A 19,358-nucleotide genomic window follows, 5' to 3' on the forward strand; every position below is an offset into this window, starting at 1 on the left:
TTTATATAAATGAAATTGCGTAGTAGATACTCTGCTTTCACTCAGCATAATTATTCAGAGGCTCGTCTACATTGTTGTGGTTGCCAGTAGTTTATGTATCTGTGTACGCGTTAGTGATAAACAGCCTACTATGCTTCGTTTATCCACTCAGCTGTTTATGGAGACCTGGGGGGTAGTTCTTGGTTTCTGGCCATTACAAAACAAGGTGCTGTGTCCTTTCGTTTCCTGTGGGTAAAAACCTGAAAAGGGAGTGCTGGGTCATCTTGCAGATGTATGTGTAGCTTGTTGAAGAGCAATGACCTGCTTTGGGAAATGGTTGCACCGTTTTACAGTCTTCCCAGGAGTCTTTGGAAGTTCTAGTTGCTCTCCATGATCACCGACAGTCTGTATGCTCAGGCTTCTTAATGTAGGCCTTCTGAATGGGTGTGCAGTGGTTCCTCGTTGTGGTTTGCAGTTCCATGTCCCGTGTGCCCATTTGCCCAGTCGTCCCTCTCGACCCTTTGCTGGGAGTTGAGATTGAAACTTCCCTTCATCTGCGGCGGCAGGAAACCCTGTGGGCAGAAAGATCCCATCGAGGGTCTAACCGTTCTCCCTAGCTACTCAGCAGCACAGCAAGATGAAGATAACAGTAATGCCTGTCTCTGCTCCCTCCCACGGCTGCCTGCAGACCACAGGAGAACCTAATAAACTTCCACATGTCACTCCAGCAAAAGTGGAATTAGGATGAAAATATGTCGGCACTGCCTTATCTGGGCCCTATGAATGAGAGGGGAGGGGCGAGGACAAGATTTTCAGCAAGTTTATTTGGGTTTTCCAATTATTTTAGGATGATCATTGCTGCAGATCTGAGTGGCCTGCCCTACATGCTGGGCCAGTTTTGGACGATATTCAAGCAGAACTACTTACTTGTTATTTATTTATCTACTTTTTATTGTAAACCAAATCTTATTCCGCAGAACAGTTTTCCCGTGGCTTGCAATGGGACATAAAACATGACAAGACAGCATAAATTAAAGGGAGGCGGCACAGATAGGAGAAAAAGCATATACTGTATCTGGTGATAGTGCTAAAGTGTATTGGTGCGCACCTGCTGCTCACTGGTGGGTCACAGGCGGAGTCCACAGCACCGTGGCTGCTCCTAGAATAAAGAAACTTGTCAGATATACAGTTTTTGATGTCGGCGCGATAAACACAAAGCAGTTGTTCAGGAAAATTCTAAGTGTTGTTCACACTGAGGCCAGACAGGAATTGTTCCCAGGAGTCCTCATAAAGAAAACACTATGTGATGTAATGAACAGCTTTCCCCAGCCCAGGCTTATCGAGGCGCACAAGCAAATGTCTCAGGCCTGTTTCCCATAACGATGCTCTGTGTTCCAGCAATGTGGGAGGGTGGAGGAAGGGGAGGAGGATGCGGCAGGCAGTGCCCAGTGGCAGAGTTCACCAGCTCTCTGCTCACCCTGCTCTGTCCCGGGATGCTTCAGGCTTCTCTGGCAGGTGCATAGATTCAGTAACAGTTTCTCCCAGGAGATCTCCCTAAGTAATGTCTCCCTCGTCCGCATTTCAGGAAATACTGGCAGGCAGATGACGTCCACGGTGCCTGCTGGCAAATGCCTGGGAGGCTAGTTAAGTCCGGGCTGTTATGCCACGGTGTACACTTGGCTCTCCGGATGTGTGAGTTCTGAATCTACAGGTTCAACCAGATGTGGATCAAAATGCCCAGAAGAACAAATTGTGTCTATCCTGAATGTGTATGGCCTGATTCTTCTTGTCACTGTCCCCTGAACAGTAGGACAACTATTTACATAGCACTGGTACCATCGTAATCCAGAGATGACTAAAAGTACATGAGAGGATGTATATGCATTGTATACAGATCCATCTGTCACAAGGAAATCGAGTGTTAGTGGATTTTGTCTAGGTGGGGGGACACTATCCACCATGGAAACCATGGAGCTACTCTAGTTGGAAGTAGATGGTATTAGTGAATGCTCTCCAGAGAAGCAGATCCAATCAGCTGGTGCAGTGGTTAAGTCCTGTGATGTGCCATCTGCAAGCTTGAAGCCCAGGAAAGCTTGTTCTGTAATGCTAAGATCCCAAGGCTTGATAACCGTGGGAGCTGATGGTGCACATCGCAGCCCAGGGGCTGGAGAGGAGCAGGTGCTCGCTGAGGCTGATGGGCAGGAAGCAGAATGGCAGACCCCCCCTTCCATTGTATTCTACTCAGGCCTTCCCCAGACTGCGTAATTCCCACCCACATGGGAAAGGCCAGCTACTTTACTGGGCCCGCAAGTTCAAATGCTCATCTCATCCAGAAACATCTTCACACTCACACACACACACACACATACACTCACACACTCACACTCACACGCTCTCTCTCACACACACACACACACACACAGAATTCATGTTTAATCTGGGCACCCAGTGGCCCAGTCAAGTTGATACCTAAAATTAACTGTCACACAGGTGAACATCTTTCTACAAAATAGAACCTGTAAGTCACTAACCCCTTAGGAGATGATGGCAACCCTGATGTGAGACAGACCCCTGTGGTTTGGATTTCTTGTGAGGCATTTCTCTCAGTCTGGTCAACAGCTAGAGGAGGATCCAGCAGACTTACCAGGGTTCTGTTCCACAGAACAGAGCTGGGGTGAGTTAGCGCGAGAATACCCAGAGCAAATGAGACAGGTACAGGTGTGAAAAAAGTCTTCATTAAGTGCCTACAGCAGGTCTGTCTTTCAACAGCAGTATTTTCTGATATAGCTTCCACGATAAGTTGAGGAATTTCACTAAATTGCCAAAGGTGATAAGTTTTTAAAATGCCACTACTACCCGAAATGACCTATAGATTCCATGCAATCCCTAACAAAATACCAATATCATTCTTTACAGACTAGAAAAAGCATTCCTGTAACTCATATGGAACCAAATGGCTGAAGTGCTCTTGAACAGAAAGAACAAAGCAGGGTTCATTATATTACCTGACTTAAAATATACTACAAAGTTACATTAATCAAAAGGCATAGTATTATCATGAAAACAGACTGGTAAAATAGAACAGAGATTCTAGAAGCAAACCTATGCTTTTTTTTTATAACTGATCTTTGACTAAAGCACAAAGAACTTACACAGGGGAAGAACAGTCTCTTCAATAATTGGCACTTGGAAAATTAGATATCCAAATGCAGAAGAATGAAACTAGACCCTTATTTCTCACCACATAAAAAAAATCAACTCAAAATGCATTAGTGACTTCAGTGTTAGGACCTGTAACCAGGCAGGCATTTGGCATGGGGGTCAAAATGCTGCTCAGGACGCCTGCATCCGTTTGGAGTGCCTGGGTTTGACTCCCAGCCCGGCTCCCAATTGTGGCTCCCACTAGTGCAGTCTCTGGGAGGCAGCAGGTGATGGCTCAAGGATTTGGGTCCCTGCCAAGGTCTCCTCTCCCTGGGAAACCCCGACTGAGTTCCCAGGCTTCTGCCTTCAGCCCGGCCCAGCCCCAACTATGGCAGGCGTTTTGGGAGTGAATCAGTGGAAAGTCAGTCTCTGTCTCTCTCTTTCAAATAACTAAACTTATTTGAGATTAAAAGGGAGGAGCAGCCCACACTCGTGATGTGCACCCTTCTAGAAACAGCGTGTACTTTTCCAGAAGCCACATCTTCTGATGGTAGCTATCCTGGAATTACAGTGCGAGTTCTATATAAGAATCCGTGGATAGGATCTAGGCAGAAATACCTGTATCTGAGCCTAAAAAAATCTAGTGCTTCAAGGCAAAGGTTGATAAAAGGACAGTGAACAATTATAAACAAGATTTTCTTGGAATGATTTCTCTTTGTGATGAGTATAGAATTGGTCCATTGTATACTTGGGTTCAGTATTTGTAGCTTCAACCAACTGCTGATCAAAAATATTCAGGAAAACATTGCATCTGTACTGAACGTGTGCAGACTTTTTCTTGTCATCTGAGCTACACAGTGTAGCAACTAATTACATAACATTTACATCGCATGCATTATTATAAGTAATGTGGAGCTAATTTAAAGTATATATGTGGGAGAACAGGGATAGGTTGTAGGTAAATACTGTGCCATTTCATATAAGGGACTGGAGCATCTACAGATTTTCATGTCTGTGGGGGTTATTGGAAGCAATTCTCTGCAGATCCTGAGGGATGGCTGTAATGCCATGGTCTGTGGTTGAAGGGCCTCATTCATAAATTGCTCATTTCTTGTTTGATACAATGGCCTGAGGAATCCAAACTTGTAATTTCTCAGGCAGTTTAAAAGCAAGTGGATGGTGTTCATTTTTGTGGAATTTCTAGGAAGCAAAGTGATCTGCAGTTTTGGGGAGCCCTTATGAAAAGTACACACACACACTGCAGAAAGGTGGGAAGACACTGGCAGAATTATCGGTGTGGCACAGGGAAAAATGTAACAGGTACACATTTTCTGGAAGGTGATTAGGCAATAGACATCTAAAGCCTAACATGTACACATTTTTCCAATGAGTGATTTTATGTATGGGAGTTTACAAAAGGAAATAACCAGAGATAGGGACAAAAATGTATCTACAGGCATGTTCAACAGGAGAAAGAATTAGAAACTTAATTGTCCAGCAGGAGACTACTTAAAGAAAGGCTGGAATGAATAATTAAATATCAGATTATAGAAGAATAGTTAATATCATTTTCACAATATGTAATTAGGTGAAAAAGAACAAGTTAGAAAACAATTATTACATCTAATATATAAAGTTTTACAATAAAAACCCATATACACACATTTATATAATACACACACATATAATACACATACACATATATAATACACACATATGATATACACACATATATAATACACACACATATAATACACACACATACACCCATACACATGAGTTGGCCCTCTTTATCCATGGGTTCCTCATGCATGGGTTTACCCAACTTCAGACAGGAAATATTTGGCAAAAAGTTAGCTTCTTTACTGAACATGCAAAGGTTTTATTCTTGTCATTACTTGATAAACACTATAGCAGCTATTTACATAGCACTTATATTGCATTAGGTATTATAAGTAATCAGAGGTGATCCAAAGTACATGGGCGGATGTGGGTGGGTTATATGCAAATACTGTGCCATTTTATGGAAGAGACTTGAGCATCTCTGGAATTTGAAATCCAAGGGACCCTCGTCAACACTGAGGCTGACCACACACCCAAGGATGTCCATTCGTGTGTATGCTTCTATGTAGCACTACACGCACACGTCAGATGCTTCATAATTGATGGTGATGATTTTTATTTTTTATTTTCATGTCTATTCTTTCATTCAGATACTATAAAATGAATATAGGGAACTGATTTAAATAGAAGAGATGCTATTACCAAAGAGAGAGATGGTGATGTTTGCCTAGACTCAGAGTGTTCTCAGCAGAGTAGGGAGCCTTGGCCGGGCTTGGCGCAGCTCACGCCAGCAGATGTGCCGGCCCCACGGAGCACACTGGTCAGCTTCCCTCAGGTTTTCCCACGCCTCCATCGTTGCCACTAGGTGCTCTTCCTATGGGAGGCACTTAGGGATGGCCCAGGTGTCTGTCAAACAGCATGGTGGACGGGGCTCCATCCCCAGACTCCTCTGGGACTCCAGGGCAGCCGGAGTCAGCCCCCGCTTTGGAACAGACTTCCAGGCCTCATTACAAAGGCTTTGCTCCAGTGGGAGTTTGTACAATAAATAACATTTGGAGAGTCTCAGAAATGAGGCCATGTGTCCAAACACTCTGCACAGATCCCAGTGCAGGTGGTGTATGTGTTTCGACAAATCACACGCATTGGAGCGGGAGCAGATCTGAGCGTGGCAGGGAAAGGCCCTTGCCCCATGAGCCCTTCAGGCTGAGAGGAGACGGCGCAGCCACCCATCCTGGCAGGAACTCATCTCCTCGCTCCTGAGGGGCTGCCGCGGGCTCCCAGAGCTCTGAGTGTGCTGGGCAGCAGCCCCTCCCACCACGTGCCTGTGTCTGCACCAGGCATCACTTCCGTGCGGGGTTCCTGATGAAAGCCTCGGGGCCACATTGCAACTGAATAATGATGGTGAAGCGATGATGCCACCTCCTAACAGCTGTTGTCCATCCGAGTGCTTGAACACAGCATCCGTTTAATTTTCATGGTGAGCCTTTCAGATGGATGTCATTGCAGCCGCATTTTATGAACGAGGAGACAGAGCAGTAGGGAGATAAATGGGATCTGCAAGATTGCACAGGTGGTGGAGGGCGGAGGCCGGAAGTGGACATAGGTGTGAATCATATTCTAAGTCCTGAGCTCACCCTTCTGTGCTGTCCTGTGGCCCCATCACCTTGTGTTACCACCCCGGCCTTTCCTTCTTTGCAGCTGGTTTCCTATTAAACATTTATTTAGCACACACAAGAGTACTTCACGTAGTTTCTGGAAATCAAATTAAAAGATAAGTTATTTCAGTACAAAATTTTTTGAAATCTGTGCGTAGTGCTTTCATAACAGTGAACCTTTTGAGGACCTCTTGAATGTGTGGATTTCAAAGTTTTTGCACCAAAATAAACTGAATTCCGATTTCCATTAACTTTTTGAAGTGTCCTTGTATTTAGAAATCCCTTAATTTATTGTCCACTGTGGAAAATATTTCAGAATATTTGAGTTTCTCAAATTTGCAAATGAGATCAATGAAATAGCAATGTCCTTGAATTTTTTTTTTAAAATCACATTGCCCACTCTAGTTTTCTTTGTACTTCTCCTTTTCCCTTCTTGGCTGTGTTCCTTGTGTGGATGTCTGCACCTGGGATGCAGCTTCAGTTAACTCCTGCCTCTTCTTGGGCGTGGCCTGAGTGACTGTCACCAGGAGCTTCCTGTTAAAGCCAAGGGATGGGTAGCTGGCCTGAGCTTGGCTTCTGGCTCTGCACATGGTGGTGCTGGCTGTTGGCTCCGTGAACCTGCTCCTGCCGTTTCAGCTCGCTGAGACCCTGGGTCTGTATTGGGGAAGATTGAGATTTCATCGGGTCTGCAGGCTGACAGGCATCCTGCCGCAGGTTCACGGGTGAGGGCAGAAGAGGGCAATCACTCAGCACACAGTGGGCGTCCTGTTTGTGTCTGTCTCCTATGTTCTTTGTGGAGATGACCAGATATTTGCACACAGTAGGTCTGGTCACGGCTGAGTAACGTCACGCTTAGCAGACCCCGATTTCTTATTAATACTTTAATCGAGATACTAACCTCACAACTTGATAGGTTGAATGGACTTGCATTTTTTTAAAAGATTTATTTTATTTATTTGACAAGCAGAGTTACAGAGAGAGGTAGAGACAGAGAGAGAGGTCCTCCATCCACTGGTTCACTCCCAAGTTGGCCGCAACGGCCGGAACTGTGCTGATCCGAAGCCAGAAGCCAGGAGCCTCCTCTGGGTCTCCCACGTGGGTGCAGGGGCCCAAGGACTTGGGCCATCCTCCACTGCTTTCCCAGGCCACATCAGAGAGCTGGATCAGAAGAGGAGCAGCCAGGACCAGAACTGGCACCCATATGGGATGCCAGTGCTTAAGGCCAGGGCATTAACTCACTGCACCACAGTGCTGGGTCCAGGACTTGCATCTTTTAAAAAGGATTTATTTATTTATTTGAGAGGTAGAGTTACAGAGAGGAGAGTCACAGAGAAAGTCTTCCATCCTCTGGCTCACTCCCCAAGTGGCTGGAGCTGGGCAGATCTGAGGCTAGGAGTCTCTTCTTGGTCTCCCACGCGGGTGCAGGGGCCCAAGCACTTGGGCCCATCTTCTACTGCTTTCCCAGGCCATAGCAGAGAGCTGGATTGGAAGTGGAGCAGCTGGGATACTAACCGTCCATATGGGATGCAGGCGCTATGGGCAGAGGCTTAGCCCACTAAGCACAGCGCTGGCCTTGGACTTGCATTTTTATGAAGTGGCACTGTGATTTCATTTTTGTCCTCCCTTCATCTCTCCCTCTCACCTTCCTCCTTCCTTCCTTTCTTATTTTTTCTTTTAATTTTTACAATGACAACTTTGAATTTATAATCACAAGATTAATCCTCCACTAAATCAAGAATTCAACAACTCTCTTTTGTCTTTACTACTTTTCACCCAAGGGGAACCGCAGGTGAACAAACAGCTTCTTTAGGGTAACCCAAAGAACGAACATCCAGCTGGGCTTGGGACCTGCAGATGGGGCTGTGTTCTCTCGATTTAGTCTGCACCTGTTGCATGGGTGTCTTCCGTCGCTATGCTGTACAGACCCCTGGAGGACCCAGCCAACTCGGACCTGGAAATTGCCCCTCACTCTTGTTCTCTTTCATTTTTTTCCTTTTGGTGCCTTCTCCCAGCCGATGCTGGGTTTATATGCCCTTTGGGGTCTGATGTCAGGGTCGCTCATTCTTGCTTTGTCCTAGGAGCTGGCAGAGCATGGGTAGCAGGTGGACATGCTCTCATCCACACGAGCTCCCCTCCGGTGGCAGAGATGGATGCTGAGCAGCTAATCCCAGAGTCAGCTACTTTATCACAGTGTGACAAGACTGCCGTGGGGACAGAGAGGGAAGGTGTGAGGATTGCATAATCAGAGCCACACCCATGGGCTCCGAGGCCTGCTGGTGGAGCTCTGAGAGGTGACCAGGCATAGGCCAGAGGAGGTGTCACTGTGCCGGGAGGTGACACGTGTGCAGGCCCTTCCCCACCTGCTCATCCTCTCTGCTCAGGGCTGACAGCCAGCTCCCTGTGGGGCTTGTGCCAGTCCCCTCCTGGCTCTCTGGAGGAGCTCTGCTCCCAGACATGACCCCCGCAGGAGCAGTTGGCCGTGCCTGCCGTAGGCCTCCATGTGGGTTTCAGCACAGCTAATCAAACATGATTTATGTCTAGTTCCATTCCTTTCAACTTTTAATAAAGAATAATCACAAGCTATTCTTTAGAGACTGCCAAAAAGGAACAAATAGGGTCTTAGGAGAATCAATGGACAAGATTTTAGCAGGTTTCCAAATGTCATGCTGTTGCAATGCTGTTGCAGTGGTGTGGCGAGAAGTGAAAAGAATATTCGTTAGAGATGAATTGTAATGGCTTCACCTAAATATTTTCTGGCCCAGAGATTCCTGGAGCTGTCTGAACAATTTTCAGCTGGAAGTACTGGGCTTGAATTCCTTATTTATTTATTTATTTATTGACAGGCAGAGTGGACAGTGAGAGAGAGAGACAGAGAGAAAGGTCTTCCTTTTTGCCGTTGGTTCACCCTCCAATGGCCGCCACGGCTGGTGCACTATGGCCGGCGCACCGTGCTGATCCAATGGCAGGAGCCAGGTGCTTCTCCTGGTCTCCCATGGGGTGCAGGGCCCAAGCACTTGGACTGTCCTCCACTGCACTCCCGGGCCACAGCAGAGAGCTGGCCTGGAAGGGGGGCAACCGGGAAAGAATCCAGCGCCCCGACCGGGACTAGAACCCGGTGTGCCAGCACCGCAAGGTGGAGGATTAGCCTATTGAGCTGCGGCGCCGGCCATCCTTATTTATTTATTTTTAAAACCAAAAGCTCAAAGCAGACTTTGTATTAGAGTATTTCCTATAAACCAGGCCTAGTATGTGTTGTGTGAAACCAGAAACCATTTCCTTTTATTAAAGACAGTAATGTTTCCACTTCTGCCAATTACAAATCAATTGCAAGGCTACCTGCTCTCTCTGAAATAATGACATCCATCTTTGCAGGCTGTGTGTCTCTTTGTGAAGGGAATAACGCCGGGACACCAGAGGAGACTGGATGGCGGATTACGAAATGGCAAGGCCATCGCAGATACCTTAATAGATAATCAGGGAGTGGGAAAGCGGCACACTTTGCTGCATTAGGGGCCGCTCTTGTCCTCTCCTGGGGCTTCCTGAAGATAAAAGTCTTGCCTGGGGCGGAAGGACGCCCATGTGCTGGGGACAGAAATATGAAAGTGTGGGTATTTACAGGCCTGCCTTTTTCAAGGAGTGTGGGCTCTCCGCTCAAGCAGGCTTATCCACACAAAACAAAGGCAGCTCAGAAGAGGTGGAAGTTGAGTTGTTTTTACAGAGCAAGAGAAGCAGATGAAAAGGGAAAAGAGGGAAGAGAGATTCCAAAGGCAGCTATGGCCACAGTGAGAAAGATGCGGGTGTGAGTGGGATTAGGCAGCACTTCAGATTAGGCTGCACAATGCCTTGGTTTAATTTAGACCAAGTCTGCCGCTCAGGATGGGTTCATTGGCCAAAGGGGTTCGCCCTTGAGGCAGCTGCACTGCAGGAGCCTCCACACTGATAGGCAGACGCAGCTTGTGGGCAAAGGAAGAGGCAGCCTTCTTCCCAGGGGGCTCAGTCAAAACCCGTGCTCAGGACCCAGGGCTTTGCCCTTGGAGCACAGGATGGGTTTTGGTGCACACTCGGCATAGTGACCCATTGCTCACTCTCAGGAAGTGACCTTAGGCTTAAGGGATTTTTCTGTTTACACGTTCTGTGGCATTATTTGGTCCCTTGCTTTCCTCCTGAGGGCCTAAAGATGGCATTGACCTTGAAGTTCTTGAAACCTAGGACAAGGTCAGCAGTCTCAGCATCACGTGATATGGTTTGTTTGAAGTAAGAAGGCCCAGGAAACAGCTTTGTGGTGTAGAGGGTGAAGCCGCTAACTATGACACCAGTTTGTGTTCCGATTGTTCCACTTCTGATCCAGCTCCCTACTAATGGTCTGGGAAAGCAGCAGAGGATAGCCCAAGTCCTTGAGCCCCTGTACCCATGTGGGAGACCATGAAGAAGCTTCTGGCTTTGGCCTGGGCCAGCCCTGGCTTTTGCAACCACTTGGGGAGTGCAACAGTGGATGGAAGATCTCTCTCCCTCTCTGCTTCTCTCCCTGTAATTCTGACTTTCAAATAAATATGTACATTTTAAAAAGAAAAAGGGAAGAAGACCCACCCCACCCCAGAGGTGCTGACTTGTTAGGTCTCAGGGGTTGTAGAAGTCATGTTTCTAACAGGCTTCCCGTGATGCTCATGAAGCTGACTTGGGGACCACTGAGACCCACAGCTCTCAGTTGCTCTGCGAGTGTTGCTCTTTCCACGCGAGCCCTGTTTCCCTCCGTGATGTGTACTATTTCAGCCCTTGCCTTTCTGTTTTACTTATTTTTTTTCTGTTGTGTTGGAAACCCAGCCTGTAAATTCCTCTGGGCAGAAATTATACCTTGCACACTCCACACTGTCTCATTTCTGTTTCGTAAAATAATGAGTACATTTCCAATGTGATTAATAATAGAATAGGGAAAGGGGGGAAAAACTCAGACTAGCAGTCCCAATAAACAACATCTACAAATGGGTATCAGCCCTGGGATTCGCTTAAAAACTTTTATTTCTAACAAGTTCCCAGGTCATACTGGTGAGGCTGCTCTGGTCCAGGCCCACCCATTGAGAGGAATTTGCATGGGGATTTTCAGAGGATTAAGTGTTAGGTAAGCCAGTAAGCACAGGGCCTAGCACCAAACACACCTCAAGAATGCTGCTGTCACTCTCAAGGTAATCAACACCTGGACAGGGTCAGGCATGCAGCCTAGCGATGATGAAGCCACTGCTCTAATACCCACATCCCGTGCAGGAGAAACTGGGTTGGAGTTCCACCTCTGCACCTGATTCCAGCTTCCTGCTAACATGCACCCTGAGAGGCAGCAGGTTGATGGCCTCAGTGGCTGGGTCCCTGCCATCCACATGGGAGGCCTGGGTTGAGTTCCCGGCTCCCCACTTTGGCCTGGCCCAGCCTCAGCCATTGCAGTGGGTAGGACTCTTCTTGCCTGCCAGCCTGCCTGCCTCTCTGGCTCTTTTTCTGTATCTGTCTGCCTCTCAGATAAATGAAAAATAAATAGAACTCGCCAAAAAATAAATGCTCAGACAAATCCTGTCAAGTCGAACAACATATTTATCATACTCGGTGATGGAGCTCTTCGCTCCTGGGCAATGTACTGCCGTTTCATGGGCAGTGGGGCTTCTTGCAGGGTGCTCCAGCCTTGCAGAGTGGCCAGTGTACTCCAGAGCCCAGCCCTCAGCCCCCTGAATAAAGACTTGGGAACTGAACCCCAGCAAGTTACAGGGCAGCAGCTGGTTGATTTCAGGAGCCCTCAGGTTTTAGTTGATGTAGGACAGGGTAGGGGTAGGTAAGAGAAGACGGGTACAGGGAATGCTGTTAGCATCCTTGATAGATCCTGTTTCCAGGCCAGTGTCCCCAGTCCCAAAGCTTTATGCATGGTGGTTGCAAAAGGCTCACAGCTCTCCCTTCCCCCCGAGAACCTGTCCTCAGTCAGATGGGAAGTTCCCTCTTGCCTCGTTCCACGGCCAGTGCCTACTGGGCATGGTGGGACAGATGCAGGCCTCTAGGCCTCAAGGTTGCATCAACTTGAGGGTGTGTACCAGGGCTCCCTGTGGGATCAGGCTGAAGCACGCCTCCAGTTTTGTCTTAGCCCCTTCTCCTCTCCTTTCTCCTGAGAGCACTCCATAAATCACCATGTCTCTGATTAGGCTTTGAGGCCACCCACCCTAAAACGCAGCATGGCAGTGCCCACTGGGAAATGTATTCGATTGTCTTATAAAATAGGAAAGCCTCAAAGAGGATTCTGCTTCTGGAGAGGAGACATACGGGCTTGAAGAACTCACGAGAACAGGAAAGAGTAAGCCCCGCAATTTCAGAAGGAAGTCCATGCGTCTGAAAAACGCTAGAGGGGCTGGAAGGGTTCATAGGAGTCCGAGTGGAGGACACCAGCTGGATGTGACAGCCTCTTTCCTGGGATTCCGTGGGCATTCATCCATGCCAGGCTTCTCTTTGGCTTTTCCCAGGACTTCGACATTCCTTCATCGCCCTGGTCCTCATCCCAGCGTCCCAGACCTTGCAGCCGTGTGCATTTATAGGCTACTTGCTGTCTTGGCTGGGAGTCTTTACTTTCCTGCCTCGTGCTTGTGGTCCACTTCAGGCTCCCCGCATTCCTGTCCCGCTCCAATCCTGCTGGGAGCATTGCTGAGCCCTTAGCGGTTGCATAAAACGTCTCCTTACATCTCCTCTTCTGCCTCCACCTGGGGCCGAGACTGCCTCTCACAGGTGGCCTCCTCCAGGCGGCCACAGCATTCTGACCACTGAGACCCCTCACTGTCTGCACATCATCTCTGCGGTCCTTCAGTTTTGCCTGGATTTCTGTTGCTGGATTCCTGCTCACTGGCCTTGACCTTCAGCACTAGTCTGCCTTTCCTGCCTCGTCTTGACCCGTCATACTCAGGAGCCGCTCCCATCTGGGCTCATCTCCCTGAACCTAACCTCCATTTCTCCTTGCCCATGGTCCATCACTGTGCTGTTTGCTCTCATGAATCTGGGCCTTCCTGCTCATGCCTGCCCTGCTGGTGCCTGCCTGCCCCCAATATGACAAGTGTGATTATCAAAAGGCCTATTTTCCAGAAATTTCATAAGACAACCTGCAATTTCCTATCCTTCAGTGGGCAAGAGTGCTCAGGAGCTAAACAGAACAGCGTGACTGGTTCAGGAGTGTGCGCGTAATCCTCCCTGGTTCTGCTGGAATCTGACGCCATTAAGAAGAAAAGTAAATAACGCCCAAGGCTGCACTGAAATAAAACAGAGTACATGTGAAAAATGAATGCTGCGCACTTAATCAGCCTTTTTGTCATTGTGTTAGTCGTTCCTGCTACAGTGATAAGTTCCACAAGTTAATGGTTTTGAAACAAAACAAATGCGTTTCCCTAGAGCTATGGATCTGAGAAGTCCGGGTCCACTGGGCTAAAATCAAGGTACAGGTGGGCTGTGTTCCTTCTGCAGGGACTCAGGGAGAATCTGTCCCCCTCCTCTTCCCAGCATCCTTGGCTCCTGGCACCTTTCTCCATCTTCGAGGCAGAAGATGGCTCTGCACTCCGCTTCAGACCAATGCCTTTGAGATGCTGATGCACCTGCTCCTTCTCTCACATGTGGGGGCTCCTGTGGGCTCATCGGGCCTGGCTGGATCATCCAAATTATCTCCTGATCTCACGATCCTTCACTTAACAACATCTTTACAATCTCTCCGGCGAGATACGCTAACGTTCAGAGACTCGGGATTAGGATGTCTGCGTCATTGGAGTGGCTGTTTTCCTGACTACCACACCTTTCTGGTTCAGTTAGAAATCTCTGCTGACCCCATGCTTTGCCATCCTGTGCTGAGGGTTTTGTTTTATTTATTTTTTATATGCAGTCTCATTTGTTCCTCACGATAATTCTGTAAAGTGGGTATAATGATCAAAATCCTAACATGTATGATGAAACTGAAGCTCACAGATGAAATTGCACAAATTGGGCATTTGCTTTCATTCATTTTATTAGCTCCATCCTGTTCTCTTAGAAACAGTAAGCACAGCCTCCCAAGGGCCCATCTGGGACCACTGATGGACCAGTCACAGCCGATGGGGGCTGCCTTGACTTTGAAAACAATTGCAGGTGAGGAGGTTTTTATACCAGCTGGGCTTAAGGGTTTTTTTTTTTTTCTTTGTACTTGATTTTTTTTCTGCCTAGATTTTATTTCTTTACTCTTAACAGCTAATATTTTTATTAACCTCCACTCTTTTGTTTTTCTGAAAAATGTATCAAGTAGAGGGTACCCCATTCAGTCTGAAGATTCTGGTCTTAACCCAGGAAAGAGACCTGGACTAATGTGATTTCTGTGGTAGTTGTCTGTTTTCTGTATCAGTTTGTCTCTTTCTCTCTCTCTCTCTCTCCCTTTTTTTTTTTTTTTTTTTTTGCTCTCTGGGTTATGTTATCAGGCCTGTCTTCCAGGCTGGCAATTTTCTGCAGTGTTGTTTCTATTTTTTTTTTCCAAGGCCATGTTGAATTCTTAAAGGACATTGTTTGTTTTCGGGAATTCTCTCCTTGGCTCCTCTGGGTTCATTTTCCTTCTTAGGGCTTTTCCTTAGCCACTCACCTCTTAGCTCATGTTTTGTAGATCCTGGATGTTGACACTGTTCTCACTCTCTCCTTTGCAACCCATCCGATTTCTAGGCTGTTCACAACACTCATGTCTGAGCCAAGGCCTGTGTCTCATAGGCTATTTGGTTGGATGGTGCTCACTTTCGTTTATTTCCCCCTACCTTTTACACAGGATTTCTACACTCACTTCCTGCCTCTGTGATTTCACTGTTGTTATTGGCTAAGAAGTTGATGACAAATAGGTGGATTGTAGACTCATACCTGTTGCTTGCACTCTCCCACATTTGGAAGTGCGGGTGCTTCAGGGGGTGTGGTGGGGGAGTAGTTAGTCCCACATCGGAGCAAACACATTTTTTTTTTTTTAACACATGGGGTTTTTTATGAGCAGGCTCTGAAGCCAGGTGCCCTGCATTCAAATTCTAGCTCTACAGTTTATAACATGGGAGATCTGAGACAGGTGATTTTGCGTCTTTGGATTTCAGTTTCCTCATGCGTATGTTGAAGATAAGATACATGCCTAAGCTTATGGGTTATAAATTAGAATGCATATAGCAATTGGCACTTACTGTTTGAATATAATTTGGCCCCCAAACATATGTAGATATTTAAGCCCAGCATCTTAAGTTGACGGCACTAGGAGGATGGAAACTTAACCCCATTATGGCGTTGAGGAGATGGGTCTAGTGGGCAGTCCATGGTCATCAGGGATAGGCTCAGAAGACAGTTCTTGAGAGGATTGATTACAAAAGCCTGCATTGGACCTAGCTACTCTCTCTGCTTCCTGGCTTGCTCTTTGGTCCCTCTTCTACACACACTGTGCCATTGTCACTGTCTTCTGCCATCCTCATCAGAAGCCAAACCAACGGGATGCCTGGTCTTGGACTTGATTGAACCACCAAAATTGTGAGCTAAATAATGCACACATAATTGTGGGCATTATCACCCAAGGAGTCCATTGTGTGATGGAGAGACCGTCCATCTGTTGGTTTACCCCCCCACACACACACCCTGCAAATACCTGCAAAAGCCAGGAGCCTGAAGGTGAGTCTGGGTCTCCTACATCAGTGGCAGGGATGCAAAAACTTGAGCCATCACCTGCTGCCTCCCAGGGGGTGCACCTCCAGGAAGCTGGATCCGAACTGGAGGCGAGTCTCAAACCCAGGCACTCCCATATAGGATGCAGGCATCTCAAGTGGCGACTTAACCACTGTGCCATTTCCCACCTCGATTTCACTTCTAGAAATTTTTTTTTTTTTTAATTAAGGCAGACAGTGAGGAAAAGATCTTAGAAAAAGAATGTTTGGGTTGATGTTGGAAAGCCTGGATAAGGAATGTATTTGCTCTGCATATTTACTTATCCTCTTTGACACTTGAATTCTTCTTTAGAGCAAAGCAGCGATGATGCAAAACTCAAACAGGGCTGTGACGATTAATGAGGAGATTTATACAAAAGCCCAGCTCAGGGTCGGGCACATTCTGAGACCGCATCTGCATGTGTGTGCTGTGGGTTATGCACGTGCCTTTTGGGTTTTCATAACTTGTGCCAGTCAGTAAGGGGTTGAAGACTCAAACTCCCACCTAAAACTCAGGATACTAAAAATAAAGACCTGTGTGTATTTACCTGCGTTCTAAAAATGTTTAGCCCGCTGAGGCAAGATGCTGGAGAGGAATAAAGAATAGTCTTGCCTTCAGGGTGCTCCCAGTCTGAAGTGGGAAATTGTATGGAAAGTTTGATCACACAAAGCCTGATTGGTCCTCGGAAGCTGGTGCATCTGTCAGGGAGAGAGCTGAACGGGGGTGGAAAGGGCGGGGACTACTCCCAGCGAGTCAGGACATGCCAGGTAAAGTGCACAAGCCCAGGAAGAGCAGAGCTGAGAAGCCCTCGTCCACACACGTCCACACCCTCTCCACCATGACAGCCTGGTGCAGGGGGGCTCAGGCCCAGGGCATGGTGCATCCAGCCATCAGCTCTAGGACTAGAAGCTGAAGCGTTTATTACCATTCCCCGTGCACTGAGATTTCATGAAGGAACACAGCTGTGTCTTTGGTAGGCACTGTGGTTTTGCTTAAGGGATGGAGGTAGGAAGGAGGCAGGCTAAGGGGCCACAGCCCAGTCCCAAGTGCAGGCTGAGGAAGGACCCAGGTGTTTAGGGTGTCTCCTCGCTTTTCTGAACACCAGGTGTCCCTCCTCTTAACCATCTCCTTAGCAGAGTTTGTTCAATTAAATAACTAGTGCATACCAGCCTCATCATGGTGGGGTGGGGGAGTTCTGGCCCTCAAGTGTGGGGATGGGTGGAGCCCCCGTGCTGGAGTTCACCTGGGAGCACTTGCTGCTATAATTTCTCCTCCCCTCTCTCCTCTGCCCCGCAGCAATGGAATGGCAGAGACACGGCCCTCATGGTCACTCGTGTGGTCAACCACAGACGCTTCTCGGCCACCGTGAGTGTGGCGGACACCGCCCAGCGCAGCGTCAGCAAGTATCGCTGTGTCATCCGCTCGGATGGGGGGTCCGGCGTGTCCAACTACGCAGAGCTGATTGTGAAAGGTGAGTGTCTCCAGCCCGAGCTGCTTTCTCCCTGTGACCGGAGCTGTTGGGGTCCCGTGCCCAGTCCTGCACAGGATGGCCTTGCTGGGAGCAGTTAACCCCCCATTTCTTGTCTGCTGCTCTCCCATGCTCCCACTTCATAGGAGGCCCACATTTCCACTTACCCCATCTTCCTTCCCCCTCCCCTCCTAAAGAGGGGAACCTTGTAAAATCAGGCGACGTTGCGTTGCTACTCCAAGGCGAACCTCACTTGCCGGCCCATACTTGTGGAAGACTGGGGGAAACAACACAGACAGCATCGCGGTACCTGGCTTTGTTTTGTATTTTCGGTTACAAGGCACAAATGTCCTTGTGCTTTGGGGGAGTGCTATGGCCATGGGCATGTCATGTTGCTTCTGAGGAATTTGTAAATGAAAACTTGATGCAATGACAATATTTGGAAGGACTTCTGAGCTAGGTAACTCCCCATCCCCCAGCCTTCATTCAATTCTTTTCCGCTGTCGTCTTGGTCATCTTGAGCTACCAGTTGCTAGTTTTCCCTTGAAATGAGTGTTGTTCCCTTTACTGCTGCTTTTGAGAACCTAGACATCCTGTTTATTTCTGAAACTCCATGTTGTCTGTGTTCTCACATTTAATGGGCATATACTGTTTCCTCAGGTGAGTCCTCTGATCCTTAAAAATCCCCCTATTTGTAGCCATTTAAGTAATTCCAGGTGATTTGTTTTTTCTTTGCTTTGGGTGCGCAACAATTAACGCCGCAATGGAGTTCTTCTGAAGAGAAGGCTTTTATCCTATTGAACCAGATTACTTCTCTAGGATAAATTCCCCAGAGGTAGAGTGGGTAGGCCAAAGAAAATGAGCATCTTTATGGATTTTTCCTTTGTGTTGCAATATTGCTTTTGCAAAAGAAACAATTTGACAATTTCCACTGGCAACAGCAGTGTATGGTTGTACTCGTTTAGCCCATGTTAGGTTCACTGATTAAAATTTCAATATAGCGTAATTTAGTGAATGAAATAATGAAGCTGTTCATATCATGCCAGCTGTAGAATGATAGCTGGTGTGTTGGAAGGGAAAAAACATGGATCAACTCCCAGAGGGCTTCCGAGTAGATCTCCTTGGTCAAGGCATGCGTTGGTATGGAAACCTTGACCTCTCTTTGCTGCCCCTGGCGTAAGGCAGCCTGAATTGGACCAGACTGGGGGATCTCACAGTCTGCAAGTCTGTGTGCTGGTCCATCATGACCCGTTCAGGGGTGGGGAACCTTTTTGTTTTTTCTTCCAAGGGCCCTTTGGATATTTATAACAATATTCACAGGCCGTACAAAATTTATCAACTTAAAAATTAGCCTGCTACAGATTGATTGATCTTTGAGGCCAGCCAGACGTGGGGTAGGGCCAGACCCCATGATTCTGTGGGCCCTCTGCTGCCCGAGGCTAGACCGTCTCCTCCCTCAACATCACCCCATTCACAGGGCTGACAATGCACTGTCATTGGGGTCTCAACTTAGTTGTAATCCTGTCTGCTCCTCCCAGAGAATTTCCTGCCCCCCCCCCCCCCACACCAAGGTAGCTACACTCTGACATCACCCTCTTTCATTTGCTGCTTCACCCTGGTTGCACTTCACAGTGGTAGCTTATTTACTTGGTGATTTCCATCTCTCCTTGTAGGATGCGTGGGCTCTGTGAGCAGGGGGCCACCATCTGTGGATTCCTACACATAGCATAGGGCCTGGCATCCAAGTAGGAGGCACCCCGGGGGAACCCTATAGAATTGCCCTCAGTCCACCTGTTTTGACCTGCACAGTTAGTCATTTCATACAGCTCAGCCTGTAAGTACTTGTGGAATGATGGATGAGTGAGTGT

At 47.6% G+C, this 19,358-nt stretch overlaps 1 protein-coding gene across 12 annotated transcripts in view; it reads left to right on the forward strand.

Annotated features, from left to right (window-relative positions):
* Positions 1–19,358, forward strand: part of PTPRT (protein tyrosine phosphatase receptor type T) — a 1,128,555-nt gene that overhangs the window by 425,194 nt on the left and 684,003 nt on the right. For all 12 annotated transcript variants that reach the window (XM_070051826.1, XM_051846098.2, XM_070051827.1 and 9 more), the window contains exon 6: positions 17,319–17,493. In XM_070051826.1, the coding sequence (XP_069907927.1) occupies positions 17,319–17,493 (175 nt within the window). The remainder of the gene's footprint in view (positions 1–17,318; positions 17,494–19,358) is intronic.

This window comes from Oryctolagus cuniculus, chromosome 11 (genome assembly GCF_964237555.1).
Source record: "Oryctolagus cuniculus chromosome 11, mOryCun1.1, whole genome shotgun sequence".
Lineage (NCBI taxonomy): Eukaryota > Metazoa > Chordata > Mammalia > Lagomorpha > Leporidae > Oryctolagus > Oryctolagus cuniculus.